At 44.3% G+C, this 22,574-nt stretch overlaps 1 protein-coding gene across 6 annotated transcripts in view; it reads left to right on the top strand.

The window, feature by feature from the left end:
• LOC139910574 (mitogen-activated protein kinase kinase kinase kinase 4-like) overlaps positions 1 to 22,574 on the top strand; it is a 43,469-nt gene extending 20,895 nt beyond the window's left edge. Inside the window, exons 11-32 of one of the 6 annotated variants that reach the window (XM_078291203.1) lie at positions 172 to 244; positions 702 to 912; positions 1,232 to 1,393; positions 2,639 to 2,725; positions 4,112 to 4,612; positions 6,211 to 6,360; positions 7,633 to 7,929; positions 9,090 to 9,190; positions 10,212 to 10,339; positions 12,113 to 12,207; positions 14,257 to 14,435; positions 15,166 to 15,274; positions 16,035 to 16,301; positions 18,125 to 18,242; positions 18,856 to 19,026; positions 19,359 to 19,502; positions 20,053 to 20,187; positions 20,668 to 20,768; positions 20,928 to 21,077; positions 21,446 to 21,605; positions 21,910 to 22,049; positions 22,246 to 22,574. In XM_078291203.1, coding sequence (XP_078147329.1) covers positions 172 to 244; positions 702 to 912; positions 1,232 to 1,393; positions 2,639 to 2,725; positions 4,112 to 4,612; positions 6,211 to 6,360; positions 7,633 to 7,929; positions 9,090 to 9,190; positions 10,212 to 10,339; positions 12,113 to 12,207; positions 14,257 to 14,435; positions 15,166 to 15,274; positions 16,035 to 16,301; positions 18,125 to 18,242; positions 18,856 to 19,026; positions 19,359 to 19,502; positions 20,053 to 20,187; positions 20,668 to 20,768; positions 20,928 to 21,077; positions 21,446 to 21,605; positions 21,910 to 22,049; positions 22,246 to 22,329 — 3,563 coding nt within the window. In that variant the 3' untranslated portion in view covers positions 22,330 to 22,574. Of the gene's footprint in view, positions 1 to 171; positions 245 to 701; positions 913 to 1,231; positions 1,394 to 2,638; positions 2,726 to 4,111; positions 4,613 to 6,210; positions 6,361 to 7,632; positions 7,930 to 9,089; positions 9,191 to 10,211; positions 10,340 to 12,112; positions 12,208 to 14,256; positions 14,436 to 15,144; positions 15,275 to 16,034; positions 16,302 to 18,124; positions 18,243 to 18,855; positions 19,027 to 19,358; positions 19,503 to 20,052; positions 20,188 to 20,667; positions 20,769 to 20,927; positions 21,078 to 21,445; positions 21,606 to 21,909; positions 22,050 to 22,245 lie in introns of all 6 variants that reach the window. The other 5 variants (XM_071897892.2, XM_078291200.1, XM_078291202.1 and 2 more) reach the window with 5 other exon arrangements.

Here is a 22,574-nt window from a genome sequence, read left to right as displayed (position 1 = left end):
TCTCTGCAAGTCTTGCTGTTAGTTTGTCTCTCTCTCTTTCTCTCTCACTGTGAGAGAGTCTACAGTTCATAAAGGATAACTCTTGTTGTCTCTCAAGCCAATTTCTGGCATATTTATAGTTGTGATGAGTGGTTCTGATCATGACTGACTCAGTCATTTTTCCTCGTGCAGATGAGACGGAGTATGAGTACAGTGGCAGCGAGGAGGAAGAAGAGGATCCTCCAGAGCAGGAGGGAGAGCCCAGGTACGGTCTAGTAGTGTGACTTTTTATCATCACTAAAGGGATGGGCGGTCTATTTCCCTCTTTTTGTATTTCTTCTTTTGACTCTTACTACCCACTTGGCTGATGAGTTATAACAGTGGACCAACAGCAAATTTCCAGCCTTGGCAGAGCAATAATGTTGTATTTTATCTTATTCTATCCTTCCAAACTGACACTAAATAGATAGCACATTTGGATATTTGTAGTTCCACCACTGTGCTATTGCAACAAATTAAATAGTTACAGAGCATATTCACCAGGAGCTGGTGAGGTGCGTTATCGTATTGTATATAGGCTGTTGAATGCAGCAGCATGGCCGAGTGTTTAGGGCCTGATCTTCCCAAAAACAGTTTGAGGTGTATCTAAGGACAGATGATTCGAAACTGAAGCCAGCGTTTCTCTGATCTAACCTCTCCTCCCATTTTCTCCCATTATCCAGCTCCATCGTCAACGTGCCGGGCGAGTCGACCCTGCGCCGCGACTTCATCCGCCTGCAGCAGGAGAACAAGGAGCGGTCGGAGGCGCTGCGCCGCCAGCAGCTCCTGCAGGAGCAGCAGCTCCGGGAGCAGGAGGAGTACAAGCGCCAACTACTGGCCGAGAGGCAGAAACGCATCGAGCAGCAGAAGGAGCAGAGGAGGCGGCTGGAGGAGGTAGATGAGGGAGGACAGAGGGTTGGGAAGAGAGGAAAAGGTTCACAGAGGTTGGGATGGAGGAGCTTCACAAGTGTGCCTTTTTATGGCATGTTAGCATAAACTCTGAGTTGAGCATTCTTAATTATGGCATAATAATACACATAATGGAGTATTTTCCTAGATATTATGACTATTAACAATGATTATTACTCTTGATGATTTGAGGAATGAAATAATTTTGCAGGTCCTCAAGCATTTTATATCAATCTCAATTATTTTCATGTACAGCAGATGTTCTAAATGAAATAAAATTTCTCCCCCTCCTGTTGCCCCACAGCAACAGCGACGCGAACGGGAGATGAGGAGGCAACAGGAGCGCGAGCAGCGTCGCCGTGAGCAAGAGGAGAAGAGGCGTATCGAGGAGATGGATCGCAGACGGAAAGAAGAGGAGGAACGCCGGCGGGCCGAGGACGAGAAGAGGAGGAACGACCGTGAGCAGGTCGGTGTTTAAATGGTTCTACTCTGAGGCTCATTAGAACAGGACAGACAAGGAACCTGAGAAAAAAATCCCAAACCAAAAAGACATTCAGGATGTAAAGCTGAACGTTCTATTCCCACCCTTATTTTTCTCTTCCTGGATTCCCACCAATAATAATAATAATAATAATAATAATAATAATAAACTTTATTTATAGAGCACTTTTTTTAACACAAGTTACAAAGTGCTTTACAAGATTAAAACAAATTACAATAAAAATGAAATGAGAGTAAAAGAGAAACCTCACAATTTAAAAGAGCACAGTAACAGAGGGTTAACAAAGTAAAACCATTAAAAGAAAAAATAAAAGAATCAACACAATTTAAAAGAGCACAGCACACAGAGGATTTACAAAAGAAAGGCTAAAAATCTAAAGCAATATTATAAACAAGTATGTAATCAAGAGAGATTTAAAAGATAACGCAACACAGATAAGGTGATTAAAGAAACAGCCACAGGATTAAGGAAAGGCTTTTTTAAACAAGCGATTTAAAAGATGATACAGAATCAGCTCATCGGATAGCCTCAGGTGGGCATTCCAGAGTCTTGGAGCTTGGACAGCGAAAGCCCGATCGCCTTTAGTCACTAATCGTGACCTTGGGACATCCAGGAGGGTCCCACCTGAGGACCTCAGGCTGCGCACAGGCTCATAAGGAGACAGAAGCTCAGTAATATATTGAGGTGCAAGACCCTTTTGAGCCTTAGAAGTTAATAATAGAATCTTAAAATCAATTCTAAAAACAATAGGCAACCAGTGAAGAGAGGCCAGGACAGGGGTAATATGGGCATGTCTCTTGAGTTGGTCAGAAGCCTAGCAGCAGCATTTTGGACTAGTTGCAAGCGGGAAATAGATTTCTGGTTTAAACATGTGTAGAGAGCATTGCAGTAGTCCAGACGAGATGAGATAAATGCATGGATGACCTTCTCCAGATCAGCAACGGATAGAAAGGACCTAATTTTTGAAATGTTTCTCAGTTGGTAGAAACAAGTCTGAACAACTCTTTTAACTTGTTCATTAAAACTAAGATCTGAGTCAAAGAAAACACAAACATTTTTGGCAACTAGTTTCACATTAGCAGACAAACTGCCCAGATCATCTTTGAGTAAGCTAGTGGACTTTGGTGGGCCAAAGAGGACAATCTCTGTTTTGTCAGTATTTAACTGGAGAAAAAAAAATCACACGCATTGCCTTGTTTTGATTGACAGGAGTACATCCGTCGCCAGCTGGAGGAGGAGCAGAGGCACCTGGAGATGCTGCAGCAGCAGCTGCTCCACGAACAGGCCATGCTGCTGGTGAGACACACACACGCACACACACACACACAACCTCCAGAATATTTAAACACGGTTTCCCCCCCACTGCCTATGTTGTCAGTGTTATGGTTCTGTATTCTGAATGTGTTTTTTACTATTACTAGATGCGATATATATATGCTAAAACATGCCGTTCACATAGATCAGGATTAACCTGTGGATCCTAGTTGAGTTAACCAGAGAAGTTGATGCCTGATTTGCTCAAACTTTCTCTTCACAGATTTATTTGTATTAAAATGGGGTGTGTAGTTAATCAACCTTAGCGTTTCATTCCAAAACAAGATGTCCATCATTTGAAAACATTAAGAATTTTTTATATAAAATCATGCATGAAAGTAAAGCACATTGTGGGTTACTATTAGTTATGAGTTGGCTTAAGACTTAATCTAACCAAATAACTATGATTTGAAGATGGATACGTCTGTGTTCAAGTATTGATTGTAAATTTCAGGTAGCTAATTTTTTCCTCAAAATTAATACGTAGTGTTTTGGAATGAAACCCTTCGAATTTTGCCCAGTTTTTTGTCTCAAACTTGCAAAAGGATGACAATGATCAGACGGATGAAGTCATCAGGAAATACCGCACAAGAATTCTTTTTTTATAGGTCATCGAGTTTTGAGTCATGTTCTGCTCATCAAAGGGAGGAATGATTTACACTGAAATCAAATGTCTTCTTCTCTATTTAACCTTCTGAGAAGGAATTTGTGTTTCCACTGATTCACCATTTTGCCGGTGCATCCTGTTTCATTACATTTCACTATATTTTTGTAAACTTAACCATATGATTATGTTCTTCTGAGATTACCTATCTGTTGCAATTTGCTTAAGGATTTGATGCGCCAAAGTTTTCAAATTCTACATGCACATCTGTTTTGTTGGATTTATTTATTCCATTTTTGCTGTATCATGTGTTGTCCCTATAACAAATATATCTATTCAAATGAATGAAGAATATATATAAAGCCATCTAAACAATAGGCCATATGTTTACATACACCACTTTAATTTACACACACCACTTAAACTTAGTCTCCTCTTCTCAAATGTGTAGCAGACCATTTATCACAGTCCAGTTGATAATAACAATAATAAACAACATAGCACTTTTCAAAAGTGCTTTACAGACAAAAAATAATCAATAAAAGCCAAAAAGGATACAATAAAAAAATCTAGAAATACATTTAAAATGGGGTTAAAGAAGAGTAAAACAAATACTGTCAAAGCCTGTCTGTATAAATGTGTTTTTAGAAAATGATTTTAAAGATGGCACTGATTTTAGCCAGCATAAGCTTGTCAGGCAGAGACCGGCAGCCGGCTCTGCCCTCTGTTCTATCCCCTCGACTCAACCCCACACTCTGCACTAGGAGTTCAAGTGGCGGGAGCTAGAGGAGCAGCGTAAGGCCGAGCGACTCCACAAGCGGCTGCAGCAGGAGCAGGCTTACCTGCTGTCGCTGCAGCACGAACGCAAACAGCAGCAGCCCGGCGACAAGGCCAAAGACTCAAACAAACCCCCGCCCTCCGACCACACCAAACCCCCACAGACCTCCACCGCGCCCCCTGACAGAGTCCTCACCGCAACCCCACAAGCTCAGGTCCTCGACGGTCCCGCTCCTCTAGCGAGAGGCGCCTCTGAGCCCTCCAGAGCCCCGCAGACGATCCCCTCAGACGTCACTAAATCCCAGCCCCAAGCCCCAGAGAAGACCGACTCTGATGAGGCCTGTGCCGCCGAGCTCTCAGCCAGCCTCAGTCCCAGTCCCCCCCAGACTGAAACCCCCCCTGAAACCCCTAAACCTCCCCAGGCAGAAGGCCTGGAGCCCGATAGGCCCGCCGAGCCTGTCGGTCATCCTCCTCAGCCTGTCAGAGAGGTGAACCTCCTCCTTGGCTCCGCCCTACTTCTGCTGCCTGCTCTTTCCGGCTTCTTCTTGCTTGTCTTCTCACAGCCATGATAATAGAGGTGGTGCGAGCAACAAATAATGGTTTTCTTTTTCCGCCAATAAGCACAAATAGCTAAAATATAGTCTCATGTGTAATTTCTTTTCTTTAGCCAGTGCAAATGGATAGACGGTTCACAACCAGGCTACAGACCATAAGGCAGAGCAACTGGAGACCAACTTATTATTATCACTGTGTTCAGAGAACTGCTACATGATGTTTTCTGTTTTGGATGCTGTGGTGTTATTCCAAAGGAATAGCCAATTTGTTAGAAAGCCGGCCTACTCAGCCAAGCCCTTTGTATGGGACAAGTAGGGGGTACGGTGGAGAATGGAAAACCACAGGCTCGCAACCACCAGCAACCAGCCTTTTTATGTCATGAATAAAACAGAGCTGTTCTCCTCTCACTCTTGGCACTCACTGTCGCTTGCACTGTTGCTAGTCTTCCTGACTACTAAAACCTTTTGGAGGATTAATTTGTCACCTTAATTTTCACTTCAAGCAGGCTGAGCAAGAAAAAGAGAAATAAACATTTCTTAGGTTTAGTAGGAAGTGATAGCTCCCGAGGGAAAAAAATAAGCAAGATTACAATCTTGCTTGCATGATTACCCCATAGGCTGCAGTTTCAACTGTTTGAGTTTCATAGTTTTTGCATAAAATTGATAGTCATCACTCACTGTCATTTGAGTCCTGTTTCATCAGAATGAGAAACTGCTGGTGTTGAAGAAATTGTCAGCAACAGTCAATTTGTTCATCACAGCTCCTTTCATCCTCCTGTCTTTTTTCCCTTCAGTACATTATAGAGTCACAATCTGTCAGGAATTTCTCTTGATCTTGAACGGCCGACCTGTGAAATGTGCAATGTGGCTGTGTTTTGACTCGGTCAGTGTGTGTGGAGTGGGCCATTGCATGTGGATGGCTGAGGCCCATACTAACACGCAGGACTCCCAAGTGTTAAGCCCCAACACCGATGGGGCCGTTTCGTGTCATTAACCTGGATCTGCCTTTTTGTTTTTACGAGTCAAATGAATTTCAGGGACATTGTGTGTGTTTTGTTAGAGCCCTCTGTCCACGTCTTTCTGTCCATGTGTATCTGTATGTGCGGCTGCCTCGAATGGGCTTCAAGCATGTGAAATACCCATATTGTGACCAGTTGTCTTCAGTGTTGATCTTTACTGGTCAAATGTAAAGGTTTTGGAGTATGGCGAAGGATTCCCAAGGGGGTAAAATATTAGAAAAAGAGACGGGAACCATTTTTAATACAAAAAGAAAACTATTTGGAAGAGTAAATGGACATGTTTCAAGTGGTTGCACATGGTCTATGCCTCCATTTTCATTTTCTGATTTTCTTTGTGACTATTGGCTTGAATAAATGGTGCTCTGTTCTTTTTACGTATTAGAAGTGGTTCCCCTCTACTTTATTTTCTTGACCTTTTTTTGGTCTCCATTTTGGTTCTGACACTGGAATCTTTGTCCTGACCCTCATTCCAATTGTCCCTCTCTGTCCTGTGCATTTCCCCCCCCATCCCAGGCCGATGAGCGGTACCGTAAGAACATTCAGGGTTCCCCTCAGATCGCCCCGCCTCCCAAGCAGCCCCCCCTGCCCCCCCGCTCCTCCGAACCCTTCTCCAACGGCGGCTCCTCCGAGGCTTCCGCCATGCACCGGCCCATGGAGCCACAGGTAACTCCTTCCTCCTTCCTCTCCTCTTCCTTCTCCCTCTTCCTCCTACTCCTGTGTTCTTCCTACTTCCACTACTTGGGTTGGGAGACCGCCCTTCCCACCACTGTTCTGTAGCTGAACCTGACCTTTGACCCTCCCTGTGGACATACTGTGTATTACAGCCGGTATTCTAATGACTTGAAATTGATAGTGCTGTCTCCTTCTACATTGGGATAGTTAGCGGCAAAAGGTTAGAGGTTTTGTCTTCAAACTCTGGACTTGAACTTCAGCCAAGATTCCAGAGGAGGCTGTGCACCGCTGGCTGCACAGTAGCTCATCCATCCCCGGCCCCGCCCTGCTCCTCTCACACCACACCATTAACTGTTTATCGTCTAGGTACCATGTCGTTCAATACGTCACCTTTGTTTGTATTTTGACTGTTTTGAATGTTCATTTGTGTGACTGTCTTGATGTTTCTTACCGCCAAACAAACTGTAGGCAAAGTAAAGATCCCCAATAAACTGATTGTATCCCCCTTTCTGTGAGTTTATTCATCTGAATCCAAGAACAGATGAATCCATAAATTATGTAACTTGCTCTTTATGCCACTTAAATCCTAAACTATAGGTCATTTATATTTTGTTGGCAAAGTAATGGCTACAATTAATATAACTACAAAACGAATACAATTGGATACAATGCAGAATTTATGTAACCATTTCAATTTTAGACTAGAATGTTCTGGAATAGTTTGACAAGTAGATGGGAAATAAGCTTTTTAGGACTTTCTTAGACAATCAGAACTCAAATTCTAGGTTTGTTTTACTCCAGTGTTTGTTTGCAAACCTCTTACAGCCTTAAATTACATGTAATACATGAATAAAAAGCTCAGACAATGAAAGAAATGAGTGAAATGACAGAAAAAAATCTTGACTACAAAAAATTGCTGTAAATTAATTAATATTGAGACTACAGTATTTCAATGCAACACACTGCAGTTACAAATGGAGCCTTTAATATAGCTATAATTCTGGTTTGCAATTAATTTCCATAGTTGATCAGTTGAGCTTTGTAGCTCTATATATTTTGTCAACTTTAAAGACACATCTATGTGGCGTCTCTATTGTGCTTTGTCTACTGTATGCATGTGTGTATATCTAAGCACGTGTGTGAAAAGCCACGCTCATCTTCCCTCATGCCTCACTGTGTTGTCTGCTTGTTTCACCTCCCCTCCTCCTCTTCCTAACCCCCCTCCCCCCTTCCTCCTGTCTCCCTCCCCTCCCTCCCTGAAAGGTCCAGTGGTCCCACCTGGCCGCTCTAAAGAGCAGCAACAGCGCCGCCCCCTCTCCTCCTCCTCCTCCTCCTCCGCCCGTGGTCTCTCGCTCCCAGTCCTTCAGCGAGCCCGGCGGCGTGGCCTCTAGCTTTGCACAACTCCACCTGCGCTCCCAGGACCCCCACCATCACCACCACCACCACCACCCATCGCCCGCACGCACTGACCCCCAGCCCCAAGCTCCCCACCACCACCACCACCCCCAGGCCCAGCCCAGGGCCGAACACCCGGCCCCCGGCGAGGAGGTGCCTCCCAGGGTAAGGACGAGCCAATCAGAGACCCCCACCCCCCGACCTCCACCCCCTCCTTGACTCTCCCTTCCCTCATTCATTTCCTGTCATGCCAGTCACTTCAGTCGTCACGCTGGCTAGCCACAGCCTGTCTGTCTGTCTGTCTGTCTATTTGTCTTGCTGTGTGCAGTCTCATTTGTTGGTATTGTTTGAATAACAGTGAACTACATTTGGCACACCAGTACTTAGATGGTTTTCAGTTGGGATTGATAGCTATGATTTAGGAAGCCTTTCTGGTTGTAAGTGGTATCAAAGCTACACTAGGCGACTTTGCACGTTGGCGGCCCCAAATGGCAGCGAAAGGTAACTGTTTGAATTTTGCACCTTCAAAACCCAGAAATGATGTAACGTCCAGCTTTCTCTGGACGGAGCGTTCACTCGCTGCTGTTTAGGAGACACTTTTGCATTTTGCTCATCCCACTACTATAATTGGAGAGCGGTTTGTGTGTTTGTGTGTCCCACCATGGAGGAGAGGAGAGGAGGAGACAAGGACAGGAGAGGAGGGGAGAGGAGAAGAGACAAGGAAAGGAGAGGAGAGGAGAGAGGAGAGGAGACAAGGAGAGGAGAGGAGGAGATTATAAATTCTAGTAAATTTTTATTTGTCACTTTCTGTACGCAGAGAAGATTTCCCGCCAGTGTCCATACCAAACACCAGAATTTCATTTGGGGAAATAGGGCAAATCTGTGGTGTCTCAATTAGAGTGGATGGGAAGCTCTTCTTGGTTTTCTGTCATTTTTACATAAATATCTTGCCTAGTGCAGCTTTACACTCTTCTTCTATAATCCCCAATGCTATGTTAGCTGTCTGCGATTGATAAATGTATTGAGACACACTTCTGCTTTTGCTCATAACATCAAGGTCTTATCAGATCATTTACATTGTCACTCACTGACTTGGTGAGGCTAATACTTGATGATGCAGTTATGCAGTCTGTATCTTGTCACGACTGTGGATCTGAATATGGTAAAGGGGTGTGCTGGTTCACCCTTTGTCTTCTGACGGTGTTGTGTATGTGCAGGTAGAGGTTTTCTATTTTCTATTTTTTATTTGATTTTAAGTTGAATGGGTTCGTCTAACACGCACATACATGCCACTATGTCAGAACCTGTGAATGTGTTTCTTCCAGGTCCCGGTGAGGACAACATCCAGGTCTCCAGTCCTGTCACGCCGAGAGTCGCCTCTACCAACACAACCTGGCAACCAGGGTGGACAGAGGAACGCTGGCAGGTAAATAAGGAGACCTCTCAGGCCTGTCACATACTAACAGCCTTTAAACGGGTTTTGTTTTGGAGACATAGCTTTAGTGGTTTTCAAAATTCTGAGGCGATTACACACATTTAGAAGGTGGGAAAACACATTCACAAGTCGCTAGCAGTCATAAAGTGTTAATTGGGCGGAAAACTTCACACATCTAAATATAGTTCCACAGATTTGGTAGATTTACCAAATAAAAGAAATACACCAGGTTCATTTATTGACACAAGTTTGCAATGACTTCTGTACAGTGTGTGCAAGTCTGCATCACACGACAGAGAGGGTAATAATTGAAATCATTCCTTGTATACACACCTGCAGCCAAAATCCTTCAGTAGTTTTATAGCTGATATTAAAACAAAGTCCCAAGTGGTTGAAAGAAAAATGTCAGGCCTGTTTGGCTTAGGTGTGTTTGTGTGTGTGGTCTCCAAGGGGCTAACTGCATGCCTGTGTATGTGTTCATTCTGGCTCTGGATCTGTGATCCTTGATAAAATCCCCATGATCTCATTCATTCACCTGAAAGGCAAAACGTACAATCAATTGGCACCCCGGCTCTGAGATGATTATACCCCTTTCACACCAGACTAGTGACCCGGGAAATGCACAGGCCAACCTTAACTCATTTTTTCCGGCACGCAAGTGAAGCAGAGAAGCTAATGAGACCTAACACCATTCTACTGTCGGTGGCGGTGTGAATGGTAGCCACATGTGAAATTCATGTGTGCGAGGTTCGCTGTGGATTGCCTCCAACATGAGAATGGTCCTGGATCAGTGGGATGTCAGTGTCTCTGGTATCAGAGTGTGATCAAGAACACGAAAAAATCCAACAACAAAGCAGGAAATCCCTAAACTATCATTAGAAATGAAAGTGTGCCGAAAACCTGAAATCTTGGGGGAAAAAAACAACAAAAGAAATCACATCAGAGCGTACTATGATTGAGTGATGTCACCATTCCAGTGTATGTGCTAACATCGCTTTGTTCCTGGCGGCAGTAATGCGGAGCAGCGCCCGCTGTGGGACCGGGTGGAGAAGCTCCAGCCCCGGCCGGGCAGCGGCAGCTCCTCTGGCTCCTCCAACTCCAGCTCCCAGGCCAGCTGCGGGGACCGCTTCAGGCCACGCTGTGAGTCCCCTGGTACTGTACTCGACTGCACTTTACTAACTCTACTAACTCTTTATTAACACATCATGCCTAATACCGTTGACGTCACTCTTCCTAAATACCAGGCGTGTAGAAACAGGCCAAAGCCATTTTCTTGTTTCTCACCTCGGTGCTTATTTTGTTGATTAACACGCAGTTTGACCCTGAACCTCACTGTACTAAACAATGCCCTTTCCGGTAGAATTTATGGGTTCAATGCTTATGAATTAACGGTGAATATCAGCGTTTTTTTTTTGTGACCAACTTTTTATTAGTTTTTCCACGCCATCCTCACAAGGTGGCATAAACATACAACTATACAAATTATACACACGTAAATACAAAAAAAAGGGGGGCAAGGAGCCATCCCCTTGCCCGCTCCGCCTCCCACACCCTACCCCCCACCGCTCTTGCCGCTTCACATATAATACAGAGTGTTGCTTATCTGCAATCGTAGACGTTCATCTATTCATACGCATATTAATATAACATATCATAATTGTACACAAAACTGGGCATGTACCCCCTCAGACTCGCCCTTCCTTGTATAAAAATATACACATATCTACAATCATATTTTACATAAAAGATATCACCAGGTCAGCAGCTCTTTTAACGGCCTCTAATGTTTCTCCTGTAGCATTGTTTGCAGATGCAATTGACAATTCTAAGTCTAGTACATTATGAAAGTAAGATATCCATTGATTAATAGATAGAGTATGTGGGGGTATCCATCTTGTGATAAGGATTTTTTTGGCTGCAATTAAGCCAGCAAAAAGAACCCTTTTCTGATGGTTTAATAAATTAAGAGAAGAATCATCATTCAGCAATACAATGTTTGGGAGGCACGGTATCTGAACCCCAGTGATATCTGATACTATGTCAATCACTTGGCTCCAAAACTGTTTAACTGAAGAACACTCAAAAAACATGTGTACATACATACCAATAGTCTTTTGGTTACACAGAAAGCATATTGGGCTTGGGATCATCCTCAGCTGACAACATTTCCTATATAACAAATAATATCTGTGGATCATTTTGTACTGTATCAATTGGTGATTATAATTACGTGATGTTAGAGAAATGTTCCATATTCTCTCCAATCAATAGCCTGTCCATAATTTTTCAAATCTACATTCCATACTGTAATAATACCAATATATCCAAGTAATTTCTGTTGCATCTTGAATATCAGCGTGTTTAATGATGAATTCTGAAAGTGAGTGGTGTTATGCTGGCAGTAAACTTGCTGCAGAAACAAAATTTGGCTGGTTTGTATGAACAAAAAGACACATTTGCGGAGAAAACGAAGCGCTGCGTTGGCTTTGGCACAGGCTTGATAGTGGAATTCTTCATACACCATCCACCAGTGCATGACCGTTTGCAATTGGTTTGAAATATCACATGATTGGTTGTGTTGCCCTGGGAGGAAAGCATATCCATTTCCTTTTCCAGTTGATTGCCTCTGTTTACAGCTCCATACTAACATCACTTCCACACACGCATTTGTACCCAGCAACATGCTTGTCTGTGGTTCTATTTGAGGCTAGGTTGCCTTCGTTGCTGTCTTAACCCTTTAAGACCCTCTGGTTGCCGATATGCACAGAATGCTCTAGTGTGTGTTTTCTGCTGACATGGTTGGTGTGATACAAACAGTTAAAGACATATAGATCCTGTCAGAGGCCAACTGTCCTGGCCCAAGTTTGTGTTTCCCCTTGCTGACAGTTAGTGTTTCCTTTTGTCCCCTCAAAGCTTCCTCCAAGTCTGAAGGTTCACCTCTCCAGCGGCCTGAGAATGCTGCCAAAAAACCTGACGACAAGAACCTCGCCAGACCTAGCCGGCCAGCTGTAAGTCCATTTTAACTCAAGTGTGTGTGATTCCTTGGTTACACCTTTATGGTTGCTGACATTGTGGAAAATGTTTAACCCCAGCCACCAGCCAAGAAAGCTTTGGTTTTGGCTGTTAAGCTTGTCTACTCAAGTAAGTTAGACTCTCAAAAAGAATGCCCCCCCCAAAAAAGAGGTTTGATTAGACGAGAGGAAAAATGCACTTTTGGCATGTTGGTGAACTCACAAATGTGAGAGGAGTGCATTTTTCTTCATATTTTTTTTTAAGTTTGTCTTCTTACTAGACACTGTAGCAGACCCATTACCATTTAGAGGCAAAGCAAAAATTGATTTCCTAGCCTGGCCCCAGATGGTTAAGTCCTATTCCATTAGCCTGGCAAATGAAACCTTTCTTACTCCCAACTACAAGGTAAAAACGCGGGGGTCATCTCTTGTTCAAATCTAATTTCCTCCAACCTGCATAAATTAGTTTTGAATTGGTTTTATATAGTGTGGCAAGGCCAAGCAGTGTCAACAAACATGATCTGTGATTGCTTGTTTTTAGAGGGCTGGGACACCAATTGGAATAAAATCAATCACCTCACTACTAAGAGGCTTCCCAGATGTTTCCCTTCACTCAGGAAAGATTTTGACAAAAGCCAGGCAACTGTTCTGCTGCAGCAAACTGAAATGGAGTTGATTTTTGTTTTCCACTTGTGTTTTTTTCTATTTTCTCTACTATGAACTGCTCTAATTATTCATCTACCTACTGTGTGCAACGTCACATGACTCGTACGGTTGGTGATTCTTTGGGAATTTCTTAGGGTGATGCGGTAAGCCTATTAAACAAGATTACATAATCACACCTATGCTATGCTTGCACCATTGCCCTACTCATTGCATTATGTGATAAAAGGTTTTGGAAAAAATGTGGATTAATTCAGTATTTATTTTAGCTCTGTCACTGGTTATTATTGTGCCTGTGATGTGATTGCCTACTACTGGCCTCTTGCCTGCACAGTCCCTTTCTCAGTCACTTGCTTTTCATCAACAAAACACACCTGGCACTTAAAGGGTTAACCCTCTGCAGCAGCTTCCTGAGCCTGAATGCAAACACATTTGAATGCAAAAACACTTCTCTTGTTTCCTTGTCGAAATGGCACTTAACCTCACCTGGCTTTGCTGGTGGACAAACTGTGTCCCATTTGCTGTGTTGGACAGCTCAACAAAGTATCCCTCCTCCCTTCCTTGCTTCTCAGATCTTGGTCGCTACCTTACGTGACTGGATTATTAGTCTAGACAGGAAAGCCAGCAAAATGGTTACAAGACCTGGAACTAGAGGGTACAACACATAGCCTACACATTAGGCCTATTTCCTACACAGTTTGCCACTTTACTTAACCAGGGCTGACTGCATCCTAGAACTTGGACTATGTGGGCTCTTAGTCCTGGGCTTACTAAGGGTTAAACTGGTATTTTTCTTACCTTGGCTAACCCTTACTTAAGCCCAGGGCTGTTTCCCTACTCTAGAGCAGGGTAAGTTCTGACTGCAAAGAATCTGGAGGGCTAACTAATGGAGTGCGGCGAGGGGCGTAATTAGCCCAAGGCCTGGTCTTTGGTTAGGGCTAAAGCTAATCCTAAGAATAAGAATAAGCAGTGTAAAAAGCACTTAAGGGGGCAAAATATTTTACTACATATGTGTCATACCCTAAGTTCTGGGTCTGTAAGTCTAAATGATAATGTCGGAGAACCGACCTCACCCCCCAAGACATGGTAGATCACTGAAGGTTCATATGAAGTGAGGAGGGATGCTGTCTTCCGATTGTCTAGAAAATGAAAGCCTTATTGTTATGCCGTGACCAGCTGTGAGAGGAATGACAAAAAATTATTCTCCAAAGATGTATTAATTTCTTTTTTTAGGCTTGGTAGCTTTGTGATTTGGTTAGTACCTGAATGCACCAAGTTTTGAGACGGGGGACGAGATCATTCTAGACAATCTGACTTTATCCAAAATGTCAGAATCGGGTCCTTCCTAACCTTTGACCTTTCTGCCCTTTGCGGCTCCCTCAGGACCTGACAGCTCTGGCCAAGGAGCTTCGTGCGGTAGACGACGTGCGGCCGCCCCACAAGGTGACCGACTACTCCTCCTCAAGCGAGGACTCGGGCACCACCGATGAAGACGACGATGAGGAGGTGGACCAGGAGGCAGGAGAAGAGTCCACCTCAGGAGCTGAGGACTCCAGGGCTGGGTGGGTACAATTATGATTATCAATCTAGCTTCAGTGTTGGCTCATCAGTCCCGCCTTGCCTCGCTTGCATTCAGCTTTGTTAGTAAGAAATTACCAGTGATGTACAAATACCTATCCATGGTTCTTCACTGTTCACTGTGTCTGAAAAGATTCATATAGACAAAATATGAAACAAGATATTTACATGACAGTTTTCAGGCTGTGATCACTTAGGACACAATTTTGAACGCACGTCTTTTTTCCAGTTATTTTCAGTGTTTTGGTTGCAGGCGTGCATCTCCTCCGGCCTATACATGTTGTGTTTTTGGACGCTTCAAGTTGAACATGTCTCGACTTGAAGCGCACATTACAAGCAGAAGCGCACATTACAAGCAGAGCAATTGATAACAATGTCTTTCCATTGTATTTTCAGCAACATTATGCCATTTGGTACTCCACCTTAGCTAATTAGATAGTTGCATAGCAACAAGAATGACTTTATGCTTCTTGCGCCCTTTGTGTTCTTTCTTGCACTGTCACTAGAGACACAGCTCTGCTTTGAGCTACAGCATGAGAGAAATGCGTCCTGTCTGATCACGGCCTTACATAGCACCAGCATGATCATTTATACTGCAATGATTGACCCTAGAGAATGTGCATTGTTGAATCCATCAAAGCTTTGCATGACTTTCTGCATGGTTGTTAACACTGGTCTGGTTATGGACGTCAGATATTCCCATGGCTTCTGCAGGAGGCTGAGTAACGGGGAGACGGAGTCCCTTAAGACCATGCTGGCTGAAGACTCCGAGAGCGACCAAGCCACCACCCCCTCCAAGGACGGCACCCTGGTCATCAGACAGGTAGGAGGAGACAGGAGCATGACTTTATTGCACAATTTGACTGCACAATTATTTCAAAGAATTTGTTTAAAAAGATAAAGGAAAATTATATCTACAACTTTCTCACCTTTTGATATAAACAAATGTGGTTTTGGGTTTAATATTTCCACAAGAATTGGAGATTGCTAACTGCTTAGTTTCACATGAAGACAAGTTCTTGTTAAATCACAACTTTGGCTTGGATTTGGCCATAAGCGCATTTTGTGAATGACTACACTTCATAGACGAGGCTCATTCTGTTTGTGTCTAGTTAGAAAATCCACATTTTCTCTTTCTTTTGTCCAGTGTTAATGCTGTTGTCATTCCACTCATCCTCTATCATTTCTCCTATGTCCCTGTATATTTTTCCGTTTGTTTCTCTAGATCTTATTTTCAATTTGCTTAAAGCCTAATATATCCACCTATTATCCAGATTGTGAACAAGAACAGTCTGTAGGCTGAGGTAGGCTTTCTGCTGCACACATCAGGCTAGTCTCATCCTAATAGTTTAGATTAGAGTAGATTACATTTTAAGAGACAAGCCCAGTAGTGAAGGTCTGCAGAGATGATCAAATCAAGGGAACTTGATGAATTGTCTTTTATATGATGTCAGGATAAGAGGGTCTTGAAGTGAAATGTGGGTAACTCATGACACAAAGCAGCGGGCTAGCGGCCAGAGGTACAGCCCCTCTTTCCCTCCACCTGCTTGCTCGAGCCCAAGTGTGCCTGTTCTTGCTTCCAGAGCACCGGTGACATAAAGCGGTTGGTCAATATGTCATCCTCCTCTTCCTCGGCTGGCCCCCCCAGCCTCGGCCACCCGGAGAAAAATGGCTTTGCCAGCCGCATTCACCACCTACCAGACCTTATCCAGCAGAGCCATCACTCCCCTTCCTCTTCCACATCCATCCCTTCCTCCTCCTCCTGCTCTTCCTCCTTCCCCTCATCATCTAGCCATGCCAGTCCTGCCATGTCCCCCCAGAACCCCCTGGACAAGCTCACTGCCATGGAGGTATGTCTCCTTCACACCACTGAGACCAACAACCGAGGAGTGGACCGTTGTGAAGTGTACAGGCTTAGATGTGCAGTAACCGGATCTGGGTCAAATAGCGGTTGCAAATAATTCTAAGTGTTTGTTTTAACCTTCGTGGAGTACCAGATGGGTGGGGATTACTGCATTTTTGTCCATCATAGAGAAGTATTGACTTTCAGATACTTTCCTGTGGTGGTTTAGTCACTCTCTTTGTAATGTCTTTCCGCACCCATCTGACACTAAGTATTTACAAACGCTATTTGACCGAGATCTGGCAGCATCATCTTTTCAGTTCAGCTATTTTAACCAGATCGGGTTCATTTCAACCTCTAGCCAACATACCTCCATGTCTAAGTCTGTACAAACCCGTGGCCCATTCTTTGATTGTTGGTCCAAGCCGCTGTGCGCCCTATCCTACCCCTCCGCTCTCCTCCTGGCTTCTCTCCGGCTCTCCTCTGCCCCCTCCTGGCTTGGCTGACAACTGGTTTGAATCTTCTGGGCTGCTGCAACCCCTTCTCCCCTCCTGCTACTCACTGCACTGCGCTGCTAACCCTGGTGCCTCCTGGTGGTGGAACATGGTCATGGCATGGAGTTAACTAAATGTGGTGCTTCTGCAGGGTAGACCTGCCACGGTACAAGCATTTCTCAGCCGTACATCGTAATATAACCTATTTGAGTAGTTGTAGTTGTGCTTGGTGGTGGTATGCTTGGTGTGATGGTTTTGCAGTGCCAGCTTGTCCATCATGGGGGGAAATAGGCTGCTTGATTCATGGGATGTTTGCAGTGTTGAACATGGAAGGGACTGCAAATCTCCAAATACCCCAAAATAAAAAATCCCAATGATTTTTAATGTTGATCGTTGTAGCATACTGCCCCTTTTGTCTCAGTTTTCAACCAGTCTCTCTTAATTTCCTAGGGATGTGTAAGATGATTTTGCCTACTTTACAGCATATGAGTGTGATACAACTGGGTGGTGGAGTTATGATCACATCTTCTCCGTGTGCTTTATTACTAGCAGCTTTTCCTTTGACATTTCACAACAATCACTGTTTGGGTCATTTCTCATCCCCTCCAACACATTTCCCTTTGTTATACATGGTGATTTTCCTTTCTAACATTTCTGTCCTTGCTAGCTTCAAAACAACTCACATAACTAAAACTGCATGTCAATTTTTTTTCCTCATGCATTTTGTCAAATTAATTTGTCATACATTTTTGGGTTTTATTAACTTAAATTGGCTTTTATTGCCAACTGTGCATTCTCAGTTGGTTGTGTCATAACAAAAATGTAATTTAAGTGTCAATTTGTTTAGAGTATGATTGAACACAGTTAAGCTGGATGCTGGTTTTTTACGAGCCCCCTAAGGTGGAGCTGTAACTCATAGGCTTTTTTCTATTGGAGCTTAAATCAACGGCTCTAGATCACAGTCTGCTTTATTACGTTAGCTGTGGCTGTAAATCTGAACAGCAGAGAGTCCTGAGAACAATATAAGAAATCTGTAGATGATGTATTTATGTCGTGATCTGGACCAAAGGCCTATTCACTGATGCTGTAACGCTGCCTGCTGACTGTCAGTGTTTCTCAGTGACAATATAGAACCACCAAGGCCCATAATGTCTCCTGACTCCACTGCTCTATCTTTCCAGAGAAAAATGGAGATCCACAGCTTTGAAATGCTAAGAAATGTTGTTAAAGTTGTTAAGGTTGTCTATACAAACATGAGATGGTATTCCTTTTAATGCAGGTTGAGGACAAGTTGAATGTCTCTGTCTGTTTTCTAAACCCCATTTGTCTCCGTCAGACCCAGTCGGCCAGCAACACCATGACCAAACACAAGTCCTCCTCTTCCTTCACTCCCTTCATCGACCCACGCCTTCTCCAGATCTCTCCATCCAGCGGCAGCTCCCTCAACAACATGGGTAAGTCACCACCAGTAAAAACTTGTTGAACGCGAAACCACTACAACTTCCAAATGGCAATGGGCTGCCTTTATCTTTAATGAAAACAAAGTGAGACTGAACATCTAACTTTCTCCCCCACACACATTTTTTAAACATTTTTTTCCCCAGCGCTGATAAAGAAATGTTGAAACAGCTGTGTCATGTACTGCAATTCATATTGCAATGGCTATGTTCAGCAAAAAGAATTACAGTGCGATCATTATTTTTTATATCATGCAGTTTTGGCATGTTTGTGACCCCCTGATGTGTTTGGCATTCCCTGATTACTGTGCCTGTTGCTGAGGCGATTAGTCAAGTTGTGTCAGGTTGCCAAGATAAAAGCCGACCCCAGATTCACACTGTACATCACAGTTATGTTATGGAGTATTAGCAACATAATCCCTCTTATTCCCTTCAGTTTTAGGATGCATCACGCCAATTTTGACGAGTCATATTTATACGCTTAAGAGTGACAGAGAGTGACAGTGCATTATGAGCCATGTGTTCAGACCCAGACCCAAACCCATTACTAATTTCATTACATCGTGGCATCCAGCGTCACCTCTGACCCCACTGTCTGTGCCCCCTCCAGCTGGATTCGGGCAGGATGGACGGCTGGCGGACGCGCTGCGGGCCGACCCGTCCCGCAAAGGCTCGGTGGTCAACGTCAACCCGGTCAACACGCGCCCGCCCAGCGACACACCGGAGATTCGCAAGTACAAGAAGAGGTTCAACTCTGAGATCCTGTGTGCCGCACTCTGGGGTGAGTGTATCAAAAGATGAATATATTACAGTGTATTAAATTGCAGTAATTCCCTTATATTCATTGCCTTATTATTTATGCATCATATTGATCAAGTTGGATTAGTACTTGGAGTTGGCAAGTGGTTTATATTTAGACTTTGCTTATTTATAAGGTGAGACTTTATTCATCACAGTTGGGAAGTTCTCATTCCTCTACTAACCGTGTGTGTGTGTGTGTGTGTGTGTGTGTGTGTGTGTGTGTGTGTGTGTGTGTGTGTGTGTGTGTGTGTGTGTGTGTGTGTGTGTGTGTGTGTGTGTGTGCGTGCGTGCGTGTGTGTGCTCGTGCTCCAGGCGTGAACCTACTGGTGGGCACAGAGAGCGGTCTGATGCTGCTGGACCGGAGCGGTCAGGGGAAGGTCTACCCCCTGATCAACCGACGACGCATCCAGCAGATGGACGTCCTGGAGGGACTCAACGTCCTGGTCACCATATCAGGTACACATGCTGCTACTGGCTACCACTGTCAGAGCTGAGGTCATGGTGTACAGCACTCCAGAGAATAGCTTTCTACAAAGCATGTCTCTTTGAGCAGTGTCTAGTTCTAAGTAATAGCTCTATTATTGAGGAAGTTGAACTTTAACTATGAATGTTCACACCTCAGCTGTGAATTTTAGCACATCTCCCACTATCTTCTTTTTGGATTCAGAAAGAACCAAACATCACCGCCTTCTTTTTTTTTTGAATATATAATTACTTTTTGTTCATGAAGACTCCTTTGTTTCCAGCAGTGTAGAAGCAGTGAGGAAGGTTTCATAATGTATCGAAACTCTGTTTGTGCCTGCCTCCTTGACGATGTTGCTGTCATTGCATCATCACTGGCATGTGCAGTATGCCTTGTCTACTGTGCACAGTGACTGGAAAACCACATTTCATTTAGAAAAACATTTTAAAACAACTCAGAAAATGTGCAAATGTGTACAAGGCCTCCTCATTTTCACTTTTTTATTCACTCTCTCTGTCTCTGTCTCTGTCTCTCTCTCTGCAGGTAAGAAGAACAAGCTGCGAGTGTACTACCTGTCGTGGCTCAGGAACAAGATTTTGCACAACGACCCTGAGGTGGAGAAGAAGCAGGGCTGGGTCACTGTGGGCGACCTGGAGGGCTGCGTCCACTACAAAGTCGGTACGTTCCCCTTCCTACTGGCTGTCATTTAGGGTTAAAGATGCTGCCGGACCTGAAATTAAAGATTTTTTACTGTGATTCTAATCTAAACATTTTATAGCTTTATATGTGGCTCCACTGCACATTGTTTTGGTGTTATATCCATCTGTTTTATACTGTAACGATGCACTTTGAACCTTTGTTGTTTTCTGTTTCTATGCTTTTAATTTTGTGAAGCACTTTGTAACTCACTGTTTTGAAAGGTAATATATACTAATATATTCCATAATGTACTTTTCTATCATTGTATATGGCATATTTAATATTTCATGAATCTTGATAGTAAAAAGTACCAAATTTCCAACAGTAACACTCAAAACAACAGTTACTCCCAAACTTTTTCACCTTCTTGAACCCTTTGGAGGGCCAAAAATAATTTTTGTGGAGGGCCACGTTTTGTCTGCAAGCCCTACCTTGACCCACTTGTCTTTTTCATTCCAGTGAAGTACGAGAGGATCAAGTTCTTGGTGCTGGCCTTGAAGAACTCTGTTGAGGTGTACGCCTGGGCCCCCAAACCCTACCACAAATTCATGGCCTTCAAGGTAAGCATGGTCATTTTTTAGTCATTCCACCCGGAAGCAATAATGCCTCAAATACGATCAATAACAAGTGATTTATTGATTGATTTTATTCGTTACGTCCTCCTGGTCTGTAAGTCTCTGCTAGTCGACCTAATTAACTAATTTACTTGCTGGTTTCAGTCTTTTGGTGACCTGGTGCACAAGCCCCTGCTGGTTGACCTGACGGTGGAGGAGGGTCAGAGGTTAAAGGTCATCTACGGCTCCTGCTCAGGCTTCCATGCTGTGGATGTGGACTCCGGAGCCGTCTACGACATCTACCTGCCCACGCATGTAAGGATCCTGGTGCCCAGAGTCACAAGACTGTTTTGTTCAAATGTTTCACTCTCACAGTATAGACAGTGATGAAATCCTGCGCTAAATCATATCACACTGCAAAAATCTTCATATCTGGGACATGATCCTTTGAAATGGTGGTCTAATGCGCATCTATTTGGGGGTCCTTGACATGAAAACATTTGGGAACCCCTGGTCTAATTTCTCACTTTGCCTTCTATCATACATCTTCTTTCTTCTGTTCTCACCTTCTCCCCGTTTTATTCCTTCACCCCTCCTACCCACCCCTCTCACCCCTTTCTATCCATCCCATTCCTGTTCCTCCCCCTCTTCCTCTCCATCCATCCCTCCCTCCGTCTCCTCAGATCCAGACCAACATCCAGTCGCACGCCATCATCATCTTGCCCAACACGGACGGGATCGAGCTGCTGGTGTGTTACGAGGACGAGGGCGTCTACGTCAACACCTACGGACGCATCACCAAGGACGTGGTGCTGCAGTGGGGAGAGATGCCCACCTCAGTGGGTAGGTGGACATTTCTAGAATGGGACGGTCCCGCTCATACGAATGTTGGGAAACCACTGTAAAATACCCAATAAATGCATATCTGTGACCACATAAGTGTTATTAATGCGCTAACCGAAATTCACCGCTCCTACTGGTAATGGAACTATATTGCTTGGCGGATGAAAGCAATAAAAAAGTCATACTTTTTGTTATTTGTAGAAGTATGAGCATGTGCATACACACACATCCCAACACGGAGACCTATGTAAGGGTGCAGGAACGACACACACCTCACACACACCCTCCCTCTGTGTCTGTGCAGCCTACATTAGGTCGAACCAGATCATGGGCTGGGGAGAGAAGGCCATAGAGATCCGCTCTGTGGAGACCGGCCACCTGGACGGCGTCTTCATGCACAAGAGAGCGCAGAGACTCAAGTTCCTTTGTGAGAGGAATGACAAGGTGAGAACAAACCCCGTCCCAGCCAGCAGCGGTCACAGATGGTCGACTGGTAAAATCCTCTGGAACCCCACCGGCCCAATCCCTAGCTTTCTGCCCTGCTTTCTATCCTGCTGTCTCCCTCTCTACTTTCCAACTGTCTTTTAAAAATGTTTTTCCTTTGTTTAACTGTGTATTTTTGTGTCCCCCGTCTTGTTAGGTGTTCTTTGCCTCTGTGCGCTCTGGCGGCGCCAGCCAGGTCTACTTCATGACCCTGGGACGCACTTCCCTGATGAGCTGGTAACCGAGCCGCGGACGCTCAACGCACGAAACGCGCCGGACACCACGACGACCACACACCTAAGCAGCGACCAACGGACGACGATTGTGACGATAACCGACGACGACAACAACGACGAAGAAGAAGAAGAAGAGTACACAACCTCGAACCTGAACCGGAGAAACGAACCCTCGCTAAGCCTCGAGACGGAGGGATGTCTTCCTCTCGCCGGCTCGGGCATGAAAACAATATTTGGACTGTAATCTTGA

Source organism: Centroberyx gerrardi, chromosome 21, assembly GCF_048128805.1.
Source record: "Centroberyx gerrardi isolate f3 chromosome 21, fCenGer3.hap1.cur.20231027, whole genome shotgun sequence".
NCBI lineage: Eukaryota > Metazoa > Chordata > Actinopteri > Beryciformes > Berycidae > Centroberyx > Centroberyx gerrardi.
This window is presented reverse-complemented; position numbering and strand designations above follow the sequence as displayed.